The sequence below is a fragment of the Thunnus maccoyii genome, chromosome 15, assembly GCF_910596095.1.
Source record: "Thunnus maccoyii chromosome 15, fThuMac1.1, whole genome shotgun sequence".
NCBI classification, from domain to species: Eukaryota; Metazoa; Chordata; class Actinopteri; order Scombriformes; family Scombridae; genus Thunnus; species Thunnus maccoyii.
The window spans coordinates 23128449-23154305 of NC_056547.1; the positions used below are offsets into that span (position 1 = coordinate 23128449).

Here is a 25857-nt window from a genome sequence, read left to right on the forward strand (position 1 = left end):
CCAAGTGAATTCATCATGTTACTAAAGTTATCAGTCTTGTATCTTAATTAAAAAAGATAAGTTTTGGACATTATTACATGTTAATTTAAGTCAGTGTAAGCTATAAAACAAGGTCATAAACTTAACATAACATAACTGTGGATCTGAGCCACTGTGTGAAACAGTTTTGTCAAAATGGAGGTTGTGGGGTAAAACATGCCAGTGATGTTGGGGCAAGTTGAGTCAATGGATCAATTTACCCCCAAAAATTATTTTCTGATATTCTAGAGGCTAGAGACACTGTTCATGTTTGATCCATGTTACAAGTGCTACAATGTTGATGAATAAATACCTAATTGTTGACTAATGTGAAATTTAAGCCACAAACAAACAAGCTGTACATACAGACGGATGACAAAGTAAAGGAAAAGTCGACATAAAGTGTCTTAGTAAGGTGTTGGGCCACCACGTGCTGTCAGAACAGCTTCAATACACTTTAGCATTGATTCTACACTCTCTGAACTCTTCTGGAGAGATGAACACCATTCTTCAAAAAGATATTTCCTCATTTGGTGTTTTGATGATGGTGGTGGAGAGCGCTGTCTAACACCTCAGTCCAAAATCTCCCGTAGGCGTTCAATTGGGTTGAGATCTGGTGACTGTGAAGGTCATAGCATATGATTCACATCATTTTCATGCTCATCAAACCATTCAGTGACCCCTTGTGTCCTGTGAATTGGGGCATTGTCATCTTAGGAGAAACCACTCCCATCAGGATAGAAATGTTTGATCACAGGATAAAGGTGATCACTCACAACAACTTTGTATTGATCAGCAGTGACCCTTCCCTCTAAGGGGACAAGTGGACCCAAACCATACCAGCAAAATGCCCCCCACAGCATAGCAGAGCCACCAGATCCCCTCACCGTGGGGGTCCAGCATTCAGACCTGTACCGGTTTTTTCTTTAATTTGTCACCCGTCTGTATACACAAAAGCACACAATTTAATATCCACTGAAAATGTTTAGGTAACATGTTGAACAACAAGACACAAACATATGGTTTTACTTAAAAGTACAAGTTTTTGCCTTTGTTAAATTGATGGCATTAATAAAGTTCAAAATTATTTCTAATTTTATAAGTAATTTGTTTGATTTGGTGTAATTTTTATATCAGTATATGATAGTAGCACTATTTACCCCATCCCCATGCTCATTTTACCCCTACCTTGGGGTAAGTTGTGCCATTGGACTAACTTTTTTTGATGGCTCATTGTTCTTAAACCATAATAATTAGATAACTTGTTTTAATTTCCATGGGTACACAACAACCTGAGGTATATACAGTAACTATTATTTGAAACAAAAAAGTGGCTCATGTCACCCCGTTCTCCCCTACATTTTTACTTTAATAATCGATTGATTGTTCAGTGTATGAAATGTCAGAAAATAGTGAAAAATGCAGGAAATTATTTCTTTAAACCCAAGTTAATGTTATTTGTTTTGTCTGACAGTCAAAAACCCAGAGATGTTGCGATTACTATCATGGAAAACTACCAAATATTCACATTTGAAAAGCTGGTACCAGTGAATTTTGGGGATTTTTGCTTGAAAAATGACAAAAGTTTGATCAATTATAAGATTATAAGATACATCAAAATAATTGCCAATTAATTTTCTGTCAGTCGACAAATTAATTTCCCATTTAATCATTTCAGCTGTAGAGTTCTACCATGTAGCCTATAGACCGAATCACTGTGATGTCACGGTAACAACAGTCACCTCCTGGTTGACAACTGGCGGTTGATTTCAATTGAGGAGATATGTGACAAAATGGCAAACTTGTTTATTGCTGTTGTCATTTTCAGCCATAACTTTTAAAGATATATAGTTAAACACAGTGGTCCAACCTATCTGATGTTTCTGCTGTGATTATTCTATGTACTGTGTCTCTCTACTAGTGCCTTTGATAAACCAAATCTACCCATCAGCGACATCTCACCACTGGTCGGACTAACTGATGGCTGCCTTTGTTATAGAGGGAAGCCGCCTCACCACTGCTTTACTCATTTATACTTATACTTACTTATGCTTCATTTTAATTACTTTTACTGCTTACTGCTTATTTTTACTTACACTTATTTACATACGTGTCATTGTTTACTTCTTTACTTGCTTAAACTGACATTTACTTTTGCTCCACGCCATTAAATAGTATGTATATGACGCAGAGATTTTCTACTCGGTGGTTATTGTAAACAAACATTGTGATTGGTTCTATAGTTGGGGTCAATGGGGGACCAACAATAGGTTTTTGCCCCAGGGCAACAAAGGAGGTTAATCCGGCCATGTGGTGCTGAAATCTGACTGCTTGTGCTGCCTTCATGTTCACCAGCAAGATTCTGACTCCAACTTTGCAGACTGGAAACTTTTTAGATTTAATGTATCCAAAAATAACTAATGGGCAGTGTTGAAATACAGTTGTGATGGGGTACCATAATGTCTACTTTTATCATTTTTTTCTTTCCTCTGTTTTCCCTGCCAATACCTGTAATGTGTTACATCAAAAATAATCCTTTCTTTTTTGTCTTTGTGCACCATTCCCAGTGGCACTGCAACACCAGGTCAATGTGTGGAGTTAACAGAGTAAGCCCCTTTTTCAGCTCCAGGTGGGAACATAACAGATATTAAACTGATAAGAACACTTGATCTTAGCTAAAAGGCTGAGAAGGGAATAACCCTTTCCAGTTCATACCATATACCAGTATTTTATACCATACCTTTTATACCTGCAAAATATTTCAAATAATACTGACTTGAATTATACAACTAAATGGTAATCAATTAAATGTACCCACACAGCTGAGGTAGCATGTAGGGTCGCTTTGTTCAAGGGACTTGAACACAAAATTCACAAAATAAAGGAAAATATAATAATATAAGAACAATTTTGAACTTTTCTTCCACTTCATATATTTATTTAAGGATGAAACTGCATACAGATTTTACCTTTTTTTACTCATAGTCCTGTATTTCAGTCACACTCTTCCTTCCTCTTGAGTTGTTCTATCTCTTTCTTTCCCTTTTTCCTTTGTGCATTTTTTTTTACATATAAATATACACTTGTTGTATTAATGGAATTCTGGATATTAGGGCTGCAACTAACAATAATCATTTTAATCTAATTATTTTTTCAGTTAATCATTTTGTCTATAAAATATTTTTTTTTAAAAAATGCCCATTATAATTTCGGGCTATAATTTAGCCCAAGATGTCGTCTTAAATGTCTTGTTTTATCTGACTGTTCAAAAAACAAATTGTCACATTTACGAAGCACAAATCAGAGAATGTTTGGCATTTCAGCCATGTGGCTGGTGATGACTGAGCGCATACAAGTAAAAATCACTGCTGGATAAATACACACAGTAGGTAATTGTTACAATTAATGAAGAGGCCATATGCAATAAACACTGACAAGATTGCATCACTTAATCACTGAAGGTGTGTCTTAAGAAAAGCCTCTTGCATGACACTTGGCATCACTCACCATGATGTGTAGTGTATTGAGTAACATGGATCACTGGGCCTCCCCTGATTTTGCCTTGAGACAGAATAAAATTGTTTCTTGAAATGTAATAGTGTTTATTAATGTTAGAGTTTTGTTCTTAAGCCTATACTTTGCATTGCATATTGTAAAATAATGTAGCCAGTGACAACAGTGTCAGGTCAGAGCGCTGGGGCTGAGGAATGGCAGTTAGAACTGCAGACTCAGTCACATCTCGTTATTCTCTGGAGAACAATGGCTCCTCTCTCCTCAGTCCAGCTGGTCAAGTGGGAGGGAAGCACAGCAGAGTCGTGGGAATTAGTTTAACTTCTGTTTAGTCAGCATTCAATTTTTAAAAGTCTGTTTTTCATGCAATATTGTGGGTCGATTGATATTTTTATGCATAATAATTCACCTTACATAACTTGGGGAATAATGTCTTTAGATAAATAATGAAATTAGTAAAAATGGTGAAAGATTTAAATATCCAAATTGGAGGAAATGTATTACTGGATGACATCGAGATAAGTTTTCTACATTATATGTCTGTTATATGCCTTGTCGTCTGTCCTCCTTCCTGTTGTGGGTGCTCTTGACGTCACTGATGATTGATCCAGAAGGGACTGGGTGCTGGGTTTGGGTGTCTGGATGACAGAGAAAAACTGTCAAGTCAGACAGAGTCCTCCAGGATGCAGTGAAAAATAAAATGTTGCTTTAAAATTAAAAGCACAAATAAAGCCCAATAAATTTACAAAAATGAAATAAAGTAAAATATTGAAATAGCAAAGACATCTTGAAATATGCACAGCAAATAACCATTTCAATACATATGATATGAAGATGAAGATATTAATCAATTTGCAGATGCATTATTATTTGTTATGCAGGGCCAGATTAACACAGTGTGGTGGTCTAGGGGGAGCACACTAAAAGTGCCCCCTCCTCCCACTTTACCCGTGAAAAGCTGAAATTTACTATTGCTATAAAGACCATAGATTTACATCAACTTATTGCTGAAGTACAGGCTCAACACACACAGTGATGCTCAAATCTGAATGCAACTCACATCTCAATGCAACACGTCTTGCTAAATATCATTATCTCCATCATAAATGAGCCTGTATGAGGACTAAATGCAAAACTATAAAGAATATGTCTAAAAAAATCAGTACACACATAGAACAAATCAGGCACGTCCAATAACCTCTGTTACAAGCAAACATTTCAACAGCTGAATGATCACAGAGCGCCAAGTGAGCTGATGTGAAGGTGTAACAGCACATTGAGACAATGTATTGCAATGTGTAGGATATTAGAAATGATGATTATTTTGTTGTTATGTTGTTTATTTGATTTTTTTTTTCAGAAACAGAAATTAAAAGAATGAAAACAATATTCATTTGATTTTCATTTCAAAACCCACAAACAAAAAGGCATTTTTGATTTTCTTGCTCAGAAACAGCAGATGCAACATATATAAATCCATTATAAAGGACTTGATTTTCCTTCTGGCATTTGTAAAACAGCAGCAACAGTAGCACTCAGGAATACTTGTTCCACACAGGAGGCTGGATCAGTAAAATGGTCTTTGAACAGAATTTTCTATCAGCAGTAAAATGCAATATTGTTATTACTGAAATAAACAGCATCTCTCTCTCTTTCTCTCTCTGGTGCTGAAAGACTCACAGCAGCTGCTACTCAACTGTTTTTTATTCTTATTATTCATATTCTTATTAATAAGAATAATGATAAATAATAAATCAAGTGCTTTATAAATGTTGTCTCACCTGACGCCATATATGGATAATCCAGCTCAAGTCTTATAATGTATAGAAACTGGAGATTTTGTTTTATAGTTTTTAGTGCCATCTTCATCCTTCAGAAACTGCAAGTATCACATTTTCGCATCATATACTCAGGCTTGTACGACTGACTAAGACATGCTATGAAAAGGATATAACAACATGTTTTTGCACGACTTCAGATAAATCATCATCCTTCAGATAAATCATCATCCTTCAGAGAAATCCTCATCTTGGCTCTTTGATTGGTTACAATCTGTTTATTATTATTAAGGGTTTTATTTTGAAAGTCGTGGCCAGAAGTCCTCCTGTGTGCTCGATGCTGGTGAGGGAGGCTGCAGAGAGCGGGAGATGGCTGTAGAGAAGGAAGAGCTTTAAACTGGACCGGGTCAGCAGCGACCTTGCAAACCTCCCTAAGGTGACCTTGATCATCCGGAGCTGTCAGAGCTGTGGAGGGAGTCCAGACCGCAGAAACATCCCGGCGCTCCTCCCGGCCTGGACACACACAAACACACACACACACACACACTGTCTTGACAGATCATCCGAGGGACATTCAGCTATATCTGCCGATTTCCTCACTGCAGGATCACTGATCTGCACCAGAATCCCATTTTTTGGATTTTTGACAGAGAAAACAGCATCTGGATCACCGAGTGTGAGTACTGCTCTGCACCCGCTTTCACTGCTTTCACTAATACATCATTTCAATGGCGCTGACATGCATCATAAGATCAGCTGATCATCCTCCGCTGCTTATTGTCTCCCTGTAAGGACATGATTTATGAAAACCCCTGATCAGCATCCGCGCCGTGACGCGACATGCTGATGAAGATGAAGCCACACCCTCGAACAGTATAACATTGTTTATGACACATGCATGAATGAACCCTGGCCTATATACCAGCAGCATCTACTGTAGCAGCACGCACTGCAGGACAGCTGTAATATGTTTCACTGTAGGACATCCAGTAAGTTGTGTTAGACACATTTTATTTTACTGTTTCTAGTAGATAAAGTACAGGAACAACACTCTGACTTGAGGTTTCTCTCTCCCAACAATAATTCTTCTCTAAATCCTCAAACACCAGATATTCTTAACAGTATCAGAATCATTGAGGCCTGATCTGATGCATGTCTCTATAGAGATATTAAACATAGAAACATGTGTTTTAAATCATAGGTTTTACTAGCTAACAGTCATCAATTTGGTGCCTTTTTGAAGTGTTATGGAAGAGGAAACTTGCTTTACAAATTGAAGTGTATGGTTGTATAATGTTTAGGGGAGAGAACAGTGATTTGGAAGCTTGAGGATGCAGGATTTGTAATCCCAACTTTGGCTGTTCACTTTTGCAGTTTGAATCTGAAATCATGTCTCATTCACAGATTACGTAATTTTGGACCTGCCTCTTGAAAAGCTTTATATGGGGTTAATGAACTCCCTACAGAACACTGGTCCAACACAGTAATGAGAGATTACATGTGTGAGTCAGTGTGGTCTGTTCTTCCGCTCCTGTAGGAAACTATAACTGCCGCAATGGGAAAGACGCCTCAAGGTTGTAGTGCTGCTAAAAGAACAGAGTGTGTGCCAAAAGCATCTGTGCACCTTTCCCCATTAGTGTGGTCATGCATGTGCTTGTTAGTTATAAACACATTTTACGCCAGGTTTGATAGATGCACTCATTTTTCACCAGGTGTTTCATGCAAGTAGGGAGATGACCACTTATTCATGCATCCGGCTGCAGAGGACACACAAACATTCATGCATATGCACACACCTCTTCTCTGCTTCTATTTATAATCTGTTCCCCGAGTCTCATCACTAGCTGTTTGATCTGTAACACCACAGATCTGGATGATTCACATCTGTGGTGTGACTGTAGCACCGTGTGCATCTGCAGTGACACACTGAAGGCCTGCAGAATAAAGACAGAGTGCTGCAAGGTTGTTATGCATGAGCACTGCTGTATTTACCTCACACAGGGGACCAGGTTCAAACTCCAGTCCTACCAGACTCCTCAGTGTTGCAGTGTTGGCTAGTGATTAAAAAGTTTGTTCTTTAACCGCTGAAGTGGCCTTTAAACTGAACTCCTTGCAGCTCTAGAGCCACTGTTCCATAGTATAACCTGCCATCTGGCCTCCCACGATGAAAAAAAAGTATTTCCCATGTGTGTATCAATTAAACAGTACACTGTCGTGATATTATGTCATTATCAAGAGTTGCCCTTAACCTCCATCTGCCTTCTTGTTCATTTCCGGACAGATGAAAAGTGGTGTCTGCAGTGGATAGGCTGTGATTTATGCAGCTTGCTGGCAGGCAGCACACTGCCGAGTCAGCAGCAGCACTTTAAGTTAAAGACTCTGTAGGGAAAGAGAGAGCTGCATTGATTAGTGTGGATTCTAGGTTACATCAACACAAGTATGTATGGCTCTGCAAAAGTCTGTTTCTCTCCCTCCATCCTTCCTTACTTCTCTCTTTCTCTCCTCTCCAGGTTGCTTTATCTGCTGTCTTCAGTCTATCAGGTGGACCTGCTAACCAAGTGGAGCTCCAGCTCCAGAGGCCCATGGCCCCTGTTTCTCTCCACCAGTGAGAGGTGAGCCAAGCTGGCCTCCCCGGCCCCCTCCCTGCCCCCAGCCCCAGACCTGGACCTGGACCCGGACCCGGACCCGGACCCAGACCCAGACCCAGACCCACACCAGCAGCACATTCGTGAGGAGCAGTATGTGAGCGAGGGGGAGTCCAGCCAACTTGATACACAAGCAGCGCCGCCCGACTGCAGGGACGCCGAGACCATCACAGGTACATGTGTGCATGTGAGAGTCAGCTGTGTTTTGATTTTAGTTTGTATTATGTTGAGTGTCCTGTGGGTTTTAAAATGGTTTCATAAACCCAGAAAGAGTAGAAATGTGTCTTCAACTGAACAAAAAACATACAAATCTCCAGATAGAGAACTTTATTTTTCAAAACATGATGTTTTAAGTTTACAGTGTATTAATTGCCGTTATTTCTTGTGAGTAACATATACAGCATTTAAAAAAATGTAATGAATGTATTATGTAGAATGTGTTTAGTTGGAATTATAATTTTTTTTCCAGTAGTTTTTTCTATATTTCAAAGTGAAGCTGCTTCAAAGACCTAATGTCCTTACTGGCATCATTTTATATTCTCTAAACAAGATATAGTTTTAACAGTTGTTGTTTAAGTAAAAAATAGTTTTTACAAAGACCACCATGTCCATGCAACCATACATCCAGTAGCGAAAGAAGTATTCTGATCCTTTAGGAAGTGGAAATACAACAATGTGAAAATATTCTGTGAGTAGAAGTCCTGCTTTCAAAATCTAACTTAAGTAAAAGGACACTAGGTTCTAAGTACCAGCAATAAAACATGTACTTCAAGTATCAAAAGTTGTTATGTTATGCAGAAAAATGCCTCCTGTGGATGTTACTTTATCATCCATTGTTGGATTTTTAATGCAGATACATTAATGTGTAAGCAGCATTTAAATGTTGTAGCAGGTGGAGGTGGAACTAACTACTTTATATTCTGTTGGGTAGTTTATATAATAATGCCTCATATTTTAGAGCTGATCATAGTTTTTGCATGTAAAAATGTACTTTACATTCATAACAGCATACATGGATCACAGGTACAATATCAGTCACATGCTGCAGGACAGTTATTAATCCAAATAATCATCCTCCTGATTGCAAATGACAGGCTCACATCAACTCTAAAGTACAGAAAGCAGAGTGATCAGATAAAGAGTTTGTACATATGAATATTGAATTTTAACACAAATTAGCTTCCATGTGTGCTGTTGTCTTTGATTTTCATTTGAGTATTAATATCAACCTTCAACCAAACCCAGTGAGCTCTCATTAGGAATCTCATGTGAGCCAGCACTCTGACATTATACAGACCACCAGGCTGTAGTATATTCACTTTAATCTCCTCTTCCCCTCTTCTTCTCTCTGATGTTCAGATGTGTGCAACAGTACCGACCTGCCAGAGTTTGAGATCATCAGTCTTCTGGAGGAGCAGTTGCCGGTGTACCGGTTGCGGGCTGACACTGTCTACGGCTACGACCACGATGACTGGCTGCACACTCCCCTCATCGCACCGGACACCCGGCTCGACCTGACCACTGAGCAGATCGAAGAGACACTCAAATACTTCTGTAAGTCTGCCTGGCATACAGCTGACAGCAGTGACATGATTATATACAGTATATGTCTGTTTCCTGTGTTGCTGATATTCTTGATGTGACTGTCATTGGCAAGTTGATAGTAGAGTTAGACATGATACAAGGGGATGACATGCAACATATGTCCCCAGCCAAAACTGAGTGAATGAATGAAGTTTTTATTTTGTGACATGCATACAACACACACAGGCTCACAAGACACTATACATTCATATAAGCCAGAACTGCAGTTCAGACCTGTATTATCTAAACAAAATACATAAGTCACTGGCAAAAACATGCACTATATAATATTGGATGACACTCGAGAAATCTTGGTAAATACTTGCCTTCTTATCCAGGCTTTTCTTTTAAGTTAGCAAACTTAAACACATCAAAATTAAACAACCATTCCAGTTTTTGATCATCCGTACAACAGAATATTTCATGGTTTTATTGAACAGTTTCATACTTTGCACTTTTCAATTCACCCAAATCACACAGCTCATGTAATATGATTGGCCAGAGGAAGAATACCAGTTCTCAGTCTCAAATGCATCTTAACATCTTTGGCTCCTAAATAAACCAGATGTAACATTTGCTCCATGGCCATACTTTAGTCTAATATGCATATACAGTATGTTATACGCAATATGTAATATATAACTTAAATAGACACTTAATAGAGCTAACATTACAACACAAATATTTATAAATATACAGCATATCATACAGCATGTTCAAAAACTGAGTAGAGCTGATTTGTCGAGGGGGAACTGTGTGACCACCTTTCCATTTATTCTGTCCTTTGCTGTTTTAATGAGGCGATTCCACAGTTCAGTTCTGTTCACATTGAATTGGGATCATTGCGATCACGTTGTACACAACATATGGATGCCTCACCACCTGACTTTCTTGAAACATCTTATATTTAATCCTTCAATAGTAGTTGAAATGTAATAATCTGGTGATATCTTTGGGAAATAGTATTTCATTGATTCCACTCTCCCTAATTGGCACCATATCTGTCTTTGAAGTCCTCCAGTGGGTCGTAATAAAAAATGAAAAACCTTGTGAAATGCTTGATTTGTAACCTGAGACGGAACCATATTTCTCCTAAGTCGACATTAAAACTGGTAATGATTCTGCTGGTTGGTGCAGCAAGATCAATAAATAGTTGATGAATAAATAATTTTTGCTCTCCTCTTGCCGTATCACCTCTCTGCCTGATGCACTGGCTCAGAGGCTCAGTGAGTAGAGAGAAGAGGCTTGGGGAGAGAGGACAGCCCTGTCTGCAGCAATAGCCAGTATAAACAATTTTATAACGCTGCCATTAATATTGATGTTTGCTGTTGGTTTATTATATAGTGTTGGAATTCTTCTGTGACAGTTTAATGTAGAAATGAAATTTGTCTAAGAACGTCTGAACTGAACTGAACTCAAAGTCTCAAATCCATTAACATAAGTAGTGTTTTTTTCTGTTGTATGGGACACATAATATGCAGCATGCATTTGATACAATTAGAGCTGCGATGATTCATTGATTAGTCAGTCAACACAAAATTAATCGCCAACTATTTTGATAATCAGTTAATTGTTTTGAGTCATTTTTTTTAGATAAAAATGTCAAAATTCTCAGATTCCAGCTTGTCAAATGTGAATATTTTTTGGTTTATTTAGTCTTCAGTGATAGTAATTGTTATGGAATTTTCCATCTTTAGGGGTTACAAATTGGGGTTACACTGGGTCAAGTCTGGGCCTTGAGGTCACACTGTAATTCTTAAGCAGGAAGGCGACATATTCTCCTCTCTTTGAGACTCCAGCTGTCTGTGATGTTTTGGGGAAAGCAGAAACTTCTCTGATAGAGGGTAAATCAGCATCGCCATGGTCACCAAGGTCGGAGGAGGCTTTCCTAGACAACACAGATAGGTGGATGTGTAGATTCTATTGACACAGTCAGACATTCAAACCAAAACAGCTGAAGTTCCATGCACTGGACCTACTGACACGGGTGAAATGAAGTTCCTTGTTTAGAAACTAGTGAACCAATTAGACTCATTTTTCATATTGTAGGCTGATAAAGACTAGGTCTCAGACCTTCAGGGGCCAGAACGGAAAGAGACAGCATCCAAGTTGCAGATGACTTCGATGTTCACATATTTCAGTTCTCCTTGATCAAGTACTTCAATAAACATTTTCAGCTTTAAGACATCAAAAGCTCGTGTGCGCTTTTCTCCACTGAGGTGCTGACCATCGCTCAAAATATTCACAACAGTAATGTAAACCTCTTTGGGTTATGGACTGGTCGGTTAAACAAGACATTTAAGACTGTCATCTTGGGCTTTGGGAAACAGTGATCGACATTTTTCACCATTTTTAACATTTTATAGACCAAATGACTTATCAATAAGATTCAGTAAGATTTTTCTCTATTCCCCTTAGCAAGTATAAGTGTGTCTGTTTTCTAATCTAGTGATATTTCTCACTATTTACTACAATCTAGTTTTTCTTTTTTCCCCGTTGTGATATAACTGAGATTGTAGCCTCCCTCCACAAGGTGGTGCCTACTTACATACTTACAATCTTCAGTGATTTCTGCAACTAACTTATCTTCTCTGTGATAGTAGGTAGATTCAGAGTTATGGAGACTTTATATTTGTTGTTAGACTGAGTGTCGTCTCATAGGCCTACATTTGCAAGTTTCACTGTATCTCCACTGTATCTGTAAGTTGTAATGAACTGATTTAGTGTTTCTTATTTTATAGACAGTATTGTCAGCATGCTGTATCTTTAGTTTATATACTTACGACTTCATAGATTTATCTCCTGCAACACATTCACTCTATTTCATACATTAAAAATAATGTTTTCTACATTTCTTTTGTGTACATTGCCTGCACATAATTCCGTATGTCTAATGATTTTGGACAATTTTATGAGCCCTTTGTAAGTCTTTAAGTTACATTGGAAAATGAAGATTCTTTTGTCTAATGTACATTTTTTTTAGTTTTCAACACTTCTCCTTTATTGTTTTCATGTAAAAACATTACCTGCTTTAGTATGAGTTATTGTTGTTGTTGAGTGTAGTGATCATTTTACAGTTTTAGTTTGAGCATGGTGCAATATTGTGAGTAATCTATGGAGTCAAGAGGAAGTATGTTACAAAAAAGTCAGACTATTGTTTCCCAGTCTGTTGTGTTCTGTTATTGAGCCCCAAAGATAAGCCTCTACCTGTGTGTGTGCCCGTGCATGTGTCAGCAGTTTGTTTGTGGATGAGGATCACCATGGCAACTGTTTCTGGAGGCAGGTATATGTTCAATGGCCTTGCACGGGGCTGAAGAGAGGAAGTGAGGGAATGAGAGAAAGGTGAAAAGGAGAGAGATGTAGGAGTTCACATTGCAGCCCGCCTTCTCGGATTGACTCTCACTTCATTCTTAATTCTTTCTCTCCAATCATAATACAGCTTCTACTTCCATTTCACCTCAGCAGATGCAGAGCTTTTCCAAAGCGGATGGACACTCTCATCTCTCCACCTCCCTCACACTCACTCACGGGGGCATGTGGGCGGAGGGTAATTTAGTTTCCGGGCCTGTTATACACTAGCTGAGCTGTGGGAGTGAGTGTGAGAAAGTGAACGGATCGGTGTTTGGACCGGTTATCGTTTCTGCTTGTCTGTCAATGTGGAGCTCAGAGAGGAGATGGACAACAAGAGCAGGACGGAGAGATTAACGGGGGATGAATGTGAGTTGGATGACTGGTACTATAACGAGGATGATAAAGGTAAAGCACATATCTAGAATACAGAAAAGGGAGACGTGTCTAATGTGATTAATATATTTGATCAGGTTGATTGTCGAATTCATTTCTATCCAGTGTTTTGATTTGATTTTTGTGCACAGCAGACTGAAATGCAAGCTGACTTTTGTAGCTTGAGATTTTTCTCTCACAGTTTATTTAATAAGTGCATTAGATTACAGAGTATTAACATTTACTTGAGCAGAATCTCAAGCAACACAAAAACAGCATTTCAGTACCGTTTCGTGTGTATTCTGGTTTAGAGATTAAACAATTAATTAGGTAGTCAATCGAAAAGAAACTATTTTGATGATTGGATAAACATTTAAGTCACATTTGATGCTTTCGGTGTCCCAAATATGGGGATTTGTGCTTTTCATGGTCTTCCATTATAGTAAATTGCATTTCTTTGGGTTTTACACTGTTGATGCGACAAAACAAGACATTGGAAGATGTCTTGTGGCCCGGTTTATTATGATGGATATTTTTTATTGTATTACAGCTCTATTCTGATTAATGGTTTTGACATTTCAGCTCTCTCTCTCACACACACACACTGCCATGGTTCATTGTTGTGCCTGTGTGAGACAGACTGGATAATACTTTGAGCATTGTTGCTAATCTTTGTTTTCAGAAAGGTGCCTGAATGAAACAACAATTTAATCATTTTCACAGAAGAAACTAGTTGTAATACTAACTGGATTACAGAGGTTTAACATAATGAATTCAGTAACCTTGTACAGTACATCATTGATTTTGAGCACTGAAGTCAATAAATCGCCCCGGGGGCAACAGAGGCGATAGCAGTGTGCTATGGAAAACAACCCTTCCCCCTTTAACTTTGTTCTCATGCACTAACGTTGTAGCATTGGTGATGGAAGTGTTGCATCCTAAACATGACCCATCCACACCCTCTGATTGGATGATTTTCTTCCATTACGTAATGTTGTGGGTGTGTGTGTGTGTGTGTGTGTGTGTGTGCGTGTGTGCCATTGTACGTGTTCATGTGTAACACTAGAGTTGATGACAGGGTGGGACATTTGCAGGAAAACTTTCTCAGTCTTGCTCTGCACCTCCTTCTCCTCACTCTGTTTGTGTGTTTGATATTTCCACAGTGCTATGTGCAGACAGAGTGGGCCAGATGACGAAGACGTACAATGACATCGATGCTGTCACACGTCTGTTGGAGGAGGTGAGACGGGTCTATTTTTGTCTGTTCTATCAGTGTAATTTTCAAGGCTGCACTAGAGAGGATTTTTAATCAGGCTAAATCTTCCTTTCTCTTCTCTTCTCTTCTCTTCTCTTCTCTTCTCTTCTCTTCTCTTCTCTTCTCCTCCTGTAGAAAGAGAGAGATTTGGAGCTGGCTGCGAGGATCGGCCAATCACTCCTTAAGAAGAACCAAACCCTGACTGAGCAGAATGACTATCTGGAGGAACAAGTGGGACAAATCACAGAGGAGGTCTGCACACATATAAATCTAGATTAATCAGTCGCTGACTCATATAATTGTTTTATTTGGTTAATTTTGGTGATGATTTTTTAGGATTTATATCAGTTATTAGTTATATATAGCTATTTTGCCAGATTTGGCACTTTTGGTGCAAGTGCAATGACCTCACACGCTGCTATTTTTGATTTGTATAAAAAAAACCTTTCATGATGGAATGGGATATGACTTAGGGTCAATGTTTTTGCCGCATATGCACACCACACATATACCTACCTAATGTATGCACAGTAAACACATTTACACTGAGCAGTGAACATTATCTTTCCTCTTCCAGGTGGCCCAGCTGCACCATGAGCTGAACCTGAAGGATGAGCTGCTGCAGTTTTACACCAATGCAGCTGAGGAGAGTGAGGAGGAGTCCAGTGGCTCCCCAACGTGAGCATCTTTCCTGTTTTTTTTACATTTATATCACTTCTTCAGTCTGTAAGTAATTGTCAATAATTTATATGTTTTTGATGATGCAAAATATTATAACATAAGCAAAAGTGAGCAATAACACACCAGTTTCCCATCTTAACTAGAACACTGCAGAGAATAAGAGAGTAACAGTGGACTTTCTGGCTATGAGTTTGGAGTTTCAGGCTTGTTCTGTTTATCTGTTTAAAGGGGTAAGAAGAGTAAAATAGAAACAGCTTCAGGAGGCTTTGTGAGTGACACACTCCAGAGGAAACTCAAAGAGCTGGAAGAAGAGAACCTGTCGCTCCGCTCAGAGGTATTCCCACACACACTACAGACACACACACACAATTTAGGAGACTGAAAATGCTGGTAGTGTTTAATCATGGATGTCTATGTGCAGGCTAACCATCTAAAGTCAGAGACGGAAACATATGAGGAAAAGGAACAGCAGCTTGTTAATGACTGTGTGAAGGAACTCAGTAAGTGTTGTTTCAATCTTCATTCCTCCCTCTATTTTCTACTAAAATACTAACTAGACTAAACTCATCCTCCCCTTTTACTTTCAGGGTTATCCAGTCTCCAGATCTCTACCATAGCGGAGGAATTGGCTCGTAAGACTGAGGATGCCTCCCGGCAGCAAGAGGAAATCACACACCTCCTCTCTCAGATAGTCGACCTGCAAAAGAAAGCCAAATCTGTGAGTTCACATGTAAATTATTATCTGTTTAGCTTCACAGATTAGTGCTGCAATGCTCTGTTTATTTTGCTCATTCAAACCGTGTGTGTCCAGTATGCGGTGGAAAATGAGGAGCTCTCTCAGCACCTGATAGCAGCTAAAGATGCCCAGAGGCAGCTTACAGCAGAGGTAAGAGGTCTCCAAATTATAATTTATTCACTGTGAAGACTGTATTTCTCTCAGTGTTATCATAACACCAGACTGTTTGACTTTGATTTTAAAAGTTAAGTGTAATGTCTGTAATACAACAGCTCCAGGAGTTGGAGGAGAAGTACTTGGAGTGCATCGAGATGCTGCATGAAGCCCAGGAGGAGCTGAAGAACCTGAGGAACAGAAACTACCCCGCAGGAACCCCCCGACGCTACCATCCCCTGGGACTGTATCCCATGGTGAGGGAGTGTGTGCGTATGTGTGAGAGCGTGTGTGTGTACATTATAATCATCTGTTCCTTCACATGAGTATGTGTGTTGCAGGATTCTCTGGCAGCTGAGATCGAGGGAACAATGAGGAAGGAGTTGAGTCTGGACGACCCAGAGTGCGAGGAACAGAAGTATGGATTACGTGCTTCATATTACACTCAAAAACATAGTCTTACAATCTTATTTAAATTTCAGAAAGTAAAGTTTCAATTTTATAATGATTCCCATTAAGTTTTGACATTTTACCAAAGTTTGGTTTAAGAGTAACATTTTCAGTGTGTGATAGACACATATCAATTATTGCTAGGAAAAATAGAAGAAAAGAAAAAGCAAAATTATAGAGAAGAATTTAGTGGATTTTACTGTCAGCTCTGAAAAAGTCTTAGTGGATGAGGGTGGAGTAAAAAAAAAGAAAAAGAAAAGAAAAAGAATGTTAGTTTACATCATTGGCCAAGAAAGAATGACAAAATGAGGCAAAAACAGTAAGTTAGCCAACTTCAGTTGGCCAGTTAAGAATCAAGAAATTAGCCAGAAACAGTGCAAGTTAGCTAACTTCATTGGCCAAATAAAGCATGTTTGGCTAGTTTAGATGTGGAAATCAGCTAGGCTAATTAGTTAACCAAACATGTATTACTTACTCCAGTGTCATTCATATAAGTTTAACAATACAGCTCTGCCCTCAAGAAATTTGTATCATTTTAAATTCCAAAAATTGCATTCAAATGTTTTTAAAGAAGCAACAATAGGTCACAACAACAACAGCAACAATAGTAGACAGTACAGTAGACCTTCTGTATAACTACATTTTAATGACATTGCATTGAATTAAAACACTTGCGTTTGACTTTGTGCAGGATCCATCGTAAGCGTGTTTTTGAGACAGTCAAGAACGTCAATCAGACTGTGCGTCAGCGTTCACTGACTCCAACCAGCGCCAACATCCCAGGTTCCAACCAGTCTCTGTCAGCTCGTACATCGCCACAGTCCAGCGGCCTCTCCACGCCTCGCTCCAGCATATATGGAAGTGACATCAACGCAGACAGTATTGCCCTTGACAACCGGACGCAGAGCATCCTGATGGAGACGACATCCAATCAAGATAGGTGAGGAGGAGTGGACTTGACAGAGTTATAGTCAATAAGAGGGCCTTTTTGACCAAAAAATCCTCAAAATTCATAATTTTTTTGTTTTTTTTTTGCTGTGGCAGCAGTGCAGAGGGCCGAGAGAAGAAGGCGAGTGGGGCTGAGGACCTGCGGCTGGCCCTGCGCCGCCTGTCTCTGCGTAGACAAAACAACCTGAGTGAGAGGCGCTTCTTTGAGGAGGAGAGGGAGCGGAGGCGGGGAGGACATGGAGGTCTCCACGATGCCCTGGGCCAGGAGAGTGCGATGACCCCCTCAGAAAGCATCATGTCCCTTGGGAACCTCCACTTGTGGGCCACGCGAGGGCCTTACCTCCCTGACAAACTCCAGATCGTCAAACCGCTTGAAGGTGAGGGAGCACGGGAGCGCGGGTTGAGCTGCAAGGCAGGGAGGAAGCGGGAAGTCGACCGACACCGAGGGGTCGGGACAAAGAAAGGGAGCAAGAGAGGCTGGGGGACGGAGGGGGAGAGGAGGAAGGAGAGCAGGCATTGGCGGACACTTGAGGGGGAAAGAGAGAAGGGATGGGGCTGGGTGAGGAAGACTGGAGCAGGGATAGAGAGGGAGAGAGGAAGGAGGTGGGCCAGAGACCGGGCTGGGAGCAAGAAGAAGAAGGGAGCAGAAGAGAGTAATGACAGGCCTCTATCACTCATGCTCTTCAGCTCTTTTTGGTCTCTCATGCACCATCACAAGTCAGGCAGTTTTGCCTCTCCACTCTCATATTACAAAGAGACACAGCCCAGAGGTTGGTTGTAGACAAACACAAGAGCGGATGGCCATGCATCCAAATTATTTGCTGCTGATATTTAAATAATCCTGACTTCCCTCTGGGATGAGGGAAAACTGACTTAAAATTACAATTTACATATGACAGCTATCCAGTATTTAATTGTAAATACTTGTTTTACCACATATGCATAGAGATTCAGTGATGTCACAGACCTTCACCTTTACTGATGTTACATCAGGTTGTGGTCAAGTATTGTGTCAATTCAATATTTTATTGCCATTTCAACAAGTTGATTGGGATTTAGTGCAGTGCAGCTCAAAATAAAATACAGTCCATGCATACACATATAATATCTTATAATATCTTTATCTAAAATATTCCCACATCCTGTCCTGACCTCAGTCATTACATGCCAACCTAATCACAGACATAGATTAAACAGGACAGTTGTGTTGTGCAAATATAAAGTGCACAGTGCATAGCTACAGAATGCAGAAAAGTGAAAGTGCAAAATAAAGTGCATATTACAATTAAAGTTGCGGTGCAAAATGCAAATATAAAGTGCAAGGACCCCAAATGGAGGGGGGCACAGAATCGTTAAGGGTATAGTATACAAATTGCCACAGGGTATGTACTGTTTTTGTTTTGGTACCGATGTACCGACATCTTCTTCCTGATGGGAGTAAGTTAAAAAGACAGTTTGCTGGGTGAGAGGGGTCAGAGGACACTTTGAGGGCCTTGCGTTGGATACAGGAGTAAAAGATAGAGGACACAGAGGGGAGATCGCAGCTAACTAACCTGGCTGCAGTACACACTATCTTCTCCAACTGTGCCCTGTCCTGTGCTTTTGTATTCCCATACCAGACGGTGATAGAGAACGTCTGGACGCTCTCCACTGCTGCCTTATAGAAGAGCCTCATGGCCCCTTTAGAAACCCTGAACTACTTCAGTTGTCATAAAGAGTGTAATCTCTGGTGACATTTCATGATTATTGTGTCCATATTAATTTCCTATTTCAGGGTGTTTGAGATTGTTGTGCCCAAGAATTTAAAGTTCTCCACCCTTTCAACCACTTCCTGTTTATCTCCATGGGATTGAGCTCGTTCCTATTTTTCTGAAAGTCTATAAATATCTCTTTGGTTTTACTCACATTTAGCTCAAGTTTGAAGCCAGAGAGAGTCACAGCAGTGTTTTATTATCCCCTTTATGATTCAGTGTTGATTTGACCTGAAAGGTTGTTGTTGTTTGCCTGTGCTGCTCTCTGCTGGTAGTAATTTATACTGTTTGAAAGTTATCTTAGCAAACATCTCCATGATATATATCATGGAGATATATATACCCTCCTATTGCTTCTATTTTCATACACACATTTTCTTTTTGCTTATTTGTATTTCCACCTTCTCATTTCTTCTATCTGTATTATTCTGTCTTTATGTATTTCTTTATATTTGGCTGTCCTCCTCTGTTTTGTTTTTTTGAGTTTTTCTGTGTTCATTCTATCACTTCTTGCTATCTATATTTTCAATTCAATGTGGCTGACCAATAAAAAAAACTTTTCTCATTCTAAATTCTTCTCCATTTCATTTCATTTACGTCTCCTTCTGCTGCTTTTTTTATGTCACTTTTCCACTTCCAACTTACCATTTCTGCTCATCCTGATCACTGATCACAACAATCTGTCACTGAACTTCAGCTTTTTAGATCGACATTACACACTAGATTTAATAGCATCAAAGACATATTATGATTTTATGCATTTGTCACATATTAAGCCTTTTTTCACTGAAGACATTTGAAAAGCACAAGTATCAAGAATAAAATAAATGATGGCTGACTTTCATTAGCTGCTTCAGTTTCAGGGTCCTGCTATTGTTCATGCTGGCTCACTATCACACTGTCATGACTTACTGGGACACATAAATATAACAGAGCTATTGTTAATGTTACCTGTCTGTCATCTCATATATTCTCATATGCTGGTTGTTGTTATTACATTGTGTTACAGTTGTGAGTTTGTCTCTGTACTGATGTCACAAGACCAGTTCATTCACATTTATCATAGGCAGTGAATAACACAATGCACTCCCATTCACAAGAAGAAAAGGTAAAAAAAAGTAAGTAAGAATTGTTAACAAGCTGTTTCTGGTGATGAATGTACTTGCCCCATTTGAAAATATCAAAGCATTCTTTTGACTTCAGCATATTTGTATGTGTTTGAAGATATTGAAAGGGTAATCACAAGTACACAGCACTTTTACTCGTTTTTTCCCACCAGGCTCTGCCACCCTGCACCACTGGCAGCAGTTAGCCCAGCCTCACCTCGGTGTGATTCTGGACGCCAGGCCCGGAGTCGTGTCAAAGGGCTACAGACCCCTCGAACTGGAGCTGGAGCAGGTCTGTGTGTATATGTGTTTGTGTGTCAGATTTCATATCTATATCCACAATATGGTCATCCTTATGCAAATTTATATCTGTATTTTTACTGTATGTACAACTGTGTTGGGTTTATTATGCAGATTACTTCAAAAATCATGTTAGTTTTTACCTCACTATGGCAGCAGTAATTAGCTTCACTGGTAAATGTTTAGTTTTTTATTGCATCCCTAAAATTGGAATTTACTGTCCTCTTTTATTGTAGGGGCAAAAACATCACACCTATGAGCAGGATCAATGTAACTAGACTGCAGTGTTGTGCAGTGAGATACTCCAAGATGTTCCTTTTCCTTGATAATATCAAATTAGCAGTCCATCTTGCTTTATCTTATCTGCTATTTCCCATTTCAATTAGTTCAGTTGGAGAGGACAGTGATGAATAAAATACGTACTGAAGAGAAGATTCAGGAAATTTGTATGGATAGGTTTGGGATAACTCAACTTTATATTGATATTTGGAGGCAACACCTTGTGTGTGTTTATATGGTATGATTTGACTTGTTACTTGCAAAATAACCCTTACCCTACTCCTAATAACTGTTAATATTACTTGTAGTAATATTAGTGTGGCACTAGTAACACTTGTACAGTGTGCATGTATAATTCTGTGGACTCATCTCTCTGCTGTGTTGTCTGCAGGTGTATCCATGGGGCGGCTTTGAAGAAGATGAACCAGGTGAGCAGTACTTCCAGAATCTGCCCACCTCCACGGCCTCCGCTTCCCCAGCCGTGCCCTCCACCTCCAGCACAGGCAGCACCAACCTCGGTCAGCCACCGCCCAGCCTCGCTCCACCTTCTCCTCCCTCTCCATCCCCATCGCCACATCTCAGCAACACTGACGCCCTGGGTGAGGACATACTATACATTTGTACATACATATATGTAAACCTTCATACTGTTAAAACAGTTTGAAACACCTACAATGTATCATGGCTTCTTTAATGACCTGTTTTGTGTGTGTGTGTGTGTGTGTTGCAGCTGCATACTACCCAGGTAAATGCATGGCTCACACCAGCTCTACTTACACCTTCACTACCTGTCGGATCCTTCATCCAACTGATGAGCAGACACGGGTCACACCAAGGTAGGCAACATGGTGTGCCTTAAAAATGTATGATCAAAGTCAACATTTTGTGGCCTGTCCCCTTGAGTTTCTTGAAGTTTTCTCTTTGATCTTCCACAATTATTTCTTATCAAACTATTCCAAAGTTTTTTTTTCTGCTCAGAGCAGCCATTTAAAAACATGGGACCTATTATGAAACAAAAAAAAAAATGACAAAATGATGTTTAACTCTCAGATGTTTTCCCTGAGGATGAACATTTTCTTCTCTTTTGAATTTGCTTTTTAAAAAGCATCTTTTATTACTTTTCATATATTGCAATGACACTGAAAATTCACATATAAACATTAATGCAATTCATACATATGATGCAGCTAAATGTGTTTATGTTGTTCAGATTTGTTTGGCTTTGAGAAGCCTGCAGTGCTCACTCAGTCTGAATTTGACTAAATCCCAGAGGACGAATAAGACCAAAACAGCTGTTGTTGAGCTGGGATTTTGTCCAAGCAACAACATTTAGTCAATATTGTCTGCTAGATACTCGGAGGGCGCTAAATAATACATGCATGTGCTTATGGTTGGAAGAAACAACATCCCCTGTGCACAATACATTCCAGTTTCACACTATTATAATGCAATATCATGAAAGAACAATTTAAGTTGTTGAAATCAGCAAGAAGTAACATTTTTTTCAATGTTTCTAAGTCTCATTATTCTTGCCTCTTGTTCACTTTCTTTCCAGTCTAAACCCAGTCCCAGCGTCGTCCTCCTGTGTGATGACCAGCACTCTGTTGGGTACTCCTGCTGCTACACCCTGCACGCCCCGCAGGCTCAGTCTCAGGCCCTCTGAATCCTCAACTAACCTCAGGCAAGGCTCCAAATCCACCAGGAAACAACTTAATCTTCTGCAGATATCTAAAAATATTTCTTCTTCTTACTACTGTGGAAAAAATCTGTTTACTTGCTTCTACAAAGTCTCAAGTTCTTCAGAGGTTATTTACAAAAAGGTGCTGACCATTTAAAATATGGCAAAAGATCAGCTTGCACAGCTAGGATCAAGTAAACTTTTTAGACTCAAGATTTTTTTTAGAGGAATATTATTTTACGGAGTTACCAGTTAGTATGTTGTTGACTCTCATTTGTTTCCCATGTTTCTGCAGAGATGCAACACGTACCACCAGCACATCCCTGGGGTTAGTGCGCCTTCTCCAGGAGAGAGGGATCTCAGCAGCAATGTATCACCAGAGTCAAGGCCTGGAGCACGGAAAGAGCAGCGAAGGGGTTTTATTCAGCACGTCCATCACTCCCAACAGAGCCCCCAACCCTGACCCCCTGCGCCCCTCTACTCCTCCAAACTCCCCCACAGGGCGGGGAGCTTCAGCTGTGCCAATCTCCGTGGGCTTCGACTTCAAGAGCCCCTCCTATGACAACTTCCTGGCTTCCAAACCGGCCCGTTCCATTCTGAAAGAGGTGACGGGAGGGATGAGGGGCAGGCAGAGAGGGAGGGACTGCGAAAGCCAGACGGACGTTAGCGTGACCGTTCACAACCTCAACCTGCTGGATAAGGTGAAGCGGCTGGGTGTGGCCGGAGCTCAAGGGGGCAGAGCAGTGAGTCCCAGCCCCATCCTGGGGCCTCTGGGCGGGCTGCGCAGATCCGGCTCTCCTTTTGGGCCCGATGGAATAAGAAGGAACCGGAGTTATCCAGCCATGGTTGGAGCCAGCATGGCCATGAAGGCTCCAGGGCCCCCGGAGTAGTCTGGACTGCTTCTGTCCATCAGGGTATCCACATAGGAGCCAGGCAGGGCCAAGGACTGGCTGTTGAGCAGTCACCTGGAGCCCAAACACTGACTGACACTGTTCATACTCTACAACAACAACGTGGCACTACTGAACAGTTTCTAATCACTACTGTGGTACGACACTGACACGATCCACTCTCCAGTGCTTTTAGGTGGTGACTCATGCTTGAATTAAAAGCAGCTAGTAACTTAAAGGGATCTGTTCACCCAAAATACAAATAAAAACATTTCTAACTGACCACTAAAGGTATCTAGCCATGCAGATAGATAGTTGTGGTTTTATGTGCCCAGATTTTTAGATATCTCTGAGATGAGGGTGAATGGAAATTGAATCATATTGCTCACAGCCTAAAAATTACAGTTAGAAACTTAAACAGTAACTTGTTTTTCAAGATATAAAGCTCTATTTACTTAGTTTTTTCCACAGACCATGCCATGAACAGTATAATTCTTTCTACCAATTAAAGTTTGACATTTTGGGAAATATGCTTTCCGAGATGAGAAGATTGATATTAATCTCATGTCTTAGAGTGGTATCAACCTTCTCATCTAGCTCTCGAAAAGAACAAGAAAAAGTGTATTTCCTAAATTGTTAAACTATTTCTTTAAATGAAATACAAACTGTTTGTTCTGTGGATGGACACTAGTTCTAGTATAATGTAACTGCAGCACAGCATTAGGATCAGAGACAAAAATCTTAAAATCTGGGCACAAAAAAACTATTTTATGTAATTTGGGTGAACTGACCCTTTGGAAAGTAGAATATCTTAAAAAGGGAGCTATTGAGATTTCTGTTTGGTAGAAATCCAAGAATGATGTAGTGAAAGCTGCAAATATCTCACACTGCTGTCCACTCAGATCCCTGCTTTGGAGACTGACTCTGCTGGCTAGATGTAGTACTCCCACTCTTGCCTTTTTGAAACACATCCACATAAATCCTACACACATCCAGACAGGTGCACTCTATCAAATCTGCCATCACACAAGTTGGCTATTTGTATCACTGTAGCGCTAAACCATGCCTTCCTTTCCTCTCTGTTATTGGATTAAGATCCACATTTTATAACCGATTAAACATTTACACCAAATAAGTGAAATTACTGTATGTCCTCCCTACTCTCACTCTCTTACCCCTTCCTATATCCCTCCTGAAGTGATTGGGTGTGAGTCCGACAAGTCCCTTTCAACAAGTCATTGAATAGATTTTATGTCAGTATTGAAGATGCTTTGGTTTAGTTTCCTAATTGGCCATTACAAAGGGAAGTGATGATGATGATGATGCTTCCACAGAACATGAAAGATCAATACGCTGAAGCCACAGCTCACAAAGAGGACAGAGAGAGGTATGAGAGGAATGATTGTGGCTAATCAGCCGTTGTGCTCGGAAGCTTTCGGACATTTTCCTTCTGGTTTCATCTGTGAAATGAAGCAATATAGTGCCTCAACCATTGATGATTTATGTTCTTCATGTGTTGGATTTAGGGTGTGAAGGAGCTGTCGATTGTTACACTTATTTATTTTGAAGATCTTATCTTGATTGAAACTATTTTTCATGAAAAATGATGTTGTCTCATGTGCTCACTGTATATACTGTTCATTGTCACTGAAATGTCAGTAATGACTTATAAAGAAATCATTATGTGTAGCGCGTAACCAAGAACCACAGATTACGTAAGTATTGGGGTGAGCATGTAATCAGGGATTTTTCCAAATAAAAAATCAGCCATCAAACAATAATTTTGTAATTTTCCTCTCTGTGTGGTATCATAAAATTCTTATTTTTCTATCTCTACATAAAAACATGACTCATTCAAGACTGGGGCAATCATGACAAGAGTTCTAGACAGGAAATCATAATTTAACCTCCTCCAGCAGATGGTGCTCACGAATAACTCAGCATGTCAGCATGTGAAGTACATTGCGTTTATCCGTCTGTCCACATTGGCACAGTCATAATCTATTACCATCCATTATCCATTATCTCTTCTGCTATGAGGGATATGATGGGAGCAGCTTATTAAACTTCTCTTAGCCACGGGGTGAACAAGGGGTGAGCAATAACCAAAAAATGCCACTATGTCAGCCAAAGAGTCTAATTAGAAGAAATTAAATTGAATTCTGTTTCAAATGTCAGTGATATCTCTCCCTCTGGATATTGGTCGTATTAGAATAGCATTTGGATAATCTTATTTATCACAAGATAAATAGAATTATTTCCCCTCATCAACACCACACATAATGCTCTAAATTTGTTCATTAAAGTCGATATTAAACTGGATGTTATTTAACAGTTTTACAAATGTACAAATGTATTACATAAAAAGGGAT

At 39.7% G+C, this 25857-nt stretch overlaps 1 protein-coding gene and 1 pseudogene across 5 annotated transcripts; one reads left to right on the forward strand and one right to left on the reverse strand.

The window, feature by feature from the left end:
• Positions 1 to 2565: 2565 nt before the first annotated feature.
• LOC121913854 lies at positions 2566 to 2713 on the reverse strand (annotated as a pseudogene).
• A 5252-nt stretch (positions 2714 to 7965) lies between these two features.
• On the forward strand, positions 7966 to 25266 carry LOC121912580 (trafficking kinesin-binding protein 1-like). 5 transcript variants are annotated; one of them, XM_042434796.1, is made up of 18 exons: positions 7966 to 8124; positions 9311 to 9505; positions 14422 to 14498; positions 14649 to 14765; positions 15091 to 15191; positions 15423 to 15528; positions 15616 to 15694; positions 15782 to 15912; positions 16006 to 16080; positions 16203 to 16340; positions 16425 to 16501; positions 17225 to 17473; positions 17578 to 17858; positions 20512 to 20630; positions 21309 to 21516; positions 21648 to 21753; positions 22473 to 22598; positions 22891 to 25266. In XM_042434796.1, exons 3-18 carry the CDS (start codon positions 14448 to 14450, stop codon positions 23483 to 23485), a joined length of 2559 nt encoding a protein of 852 aa, XP_042290730.1. In that variant the 5' UTR covers positions 7966 to 8124; positions 9311 to 9505; positions 14422 to 14447; the 3' UTR covers positions 23486 to 25266. The 5 variants fall into 5 exon arrangements, with proteins under 5 accessions (XP_042290730.1, XP_042290731.1, XP_042290728.1 ...); XM_042434797.1 differs by having other exon boundaries at positions 17581 to 17858; XM_042434794.1 differs by lacking the exons at positions 7966 to 8124; positions 9311 to 9505 and adding an exon at positions 12805 to 13291 and having other exon boundaries at positions 17581 to 17858.
• The last annotated feature ends 591 nt before the right edge of the window (positions 25267 to 25857 follow it).

Bases quoted from the DNA above. Each gene is read 5' to 3' on its own strand.
- LOC121912580 (XM_042434793.1), top strand. From the start codon at position 13,210: ATGGACAACAAGAGCAGGACGGAGAGATTAACGGGGGATGAATGTGAG. The intron at 16,502-17,224 runs GTATGGATTACG...GACTTTGTGCAG, and splicing joins CCAGAGTGCGAGGAACAGAA to GATCCATCGTAAGCGTGTTT. The intron at 17,859-20,511 runs GTGAGGGAGCAC...TTTTCCCACCAG, and splicing joins GATCGTCAAACCGCTTGAAG to GCTCTGCCACCCTGCACCAC.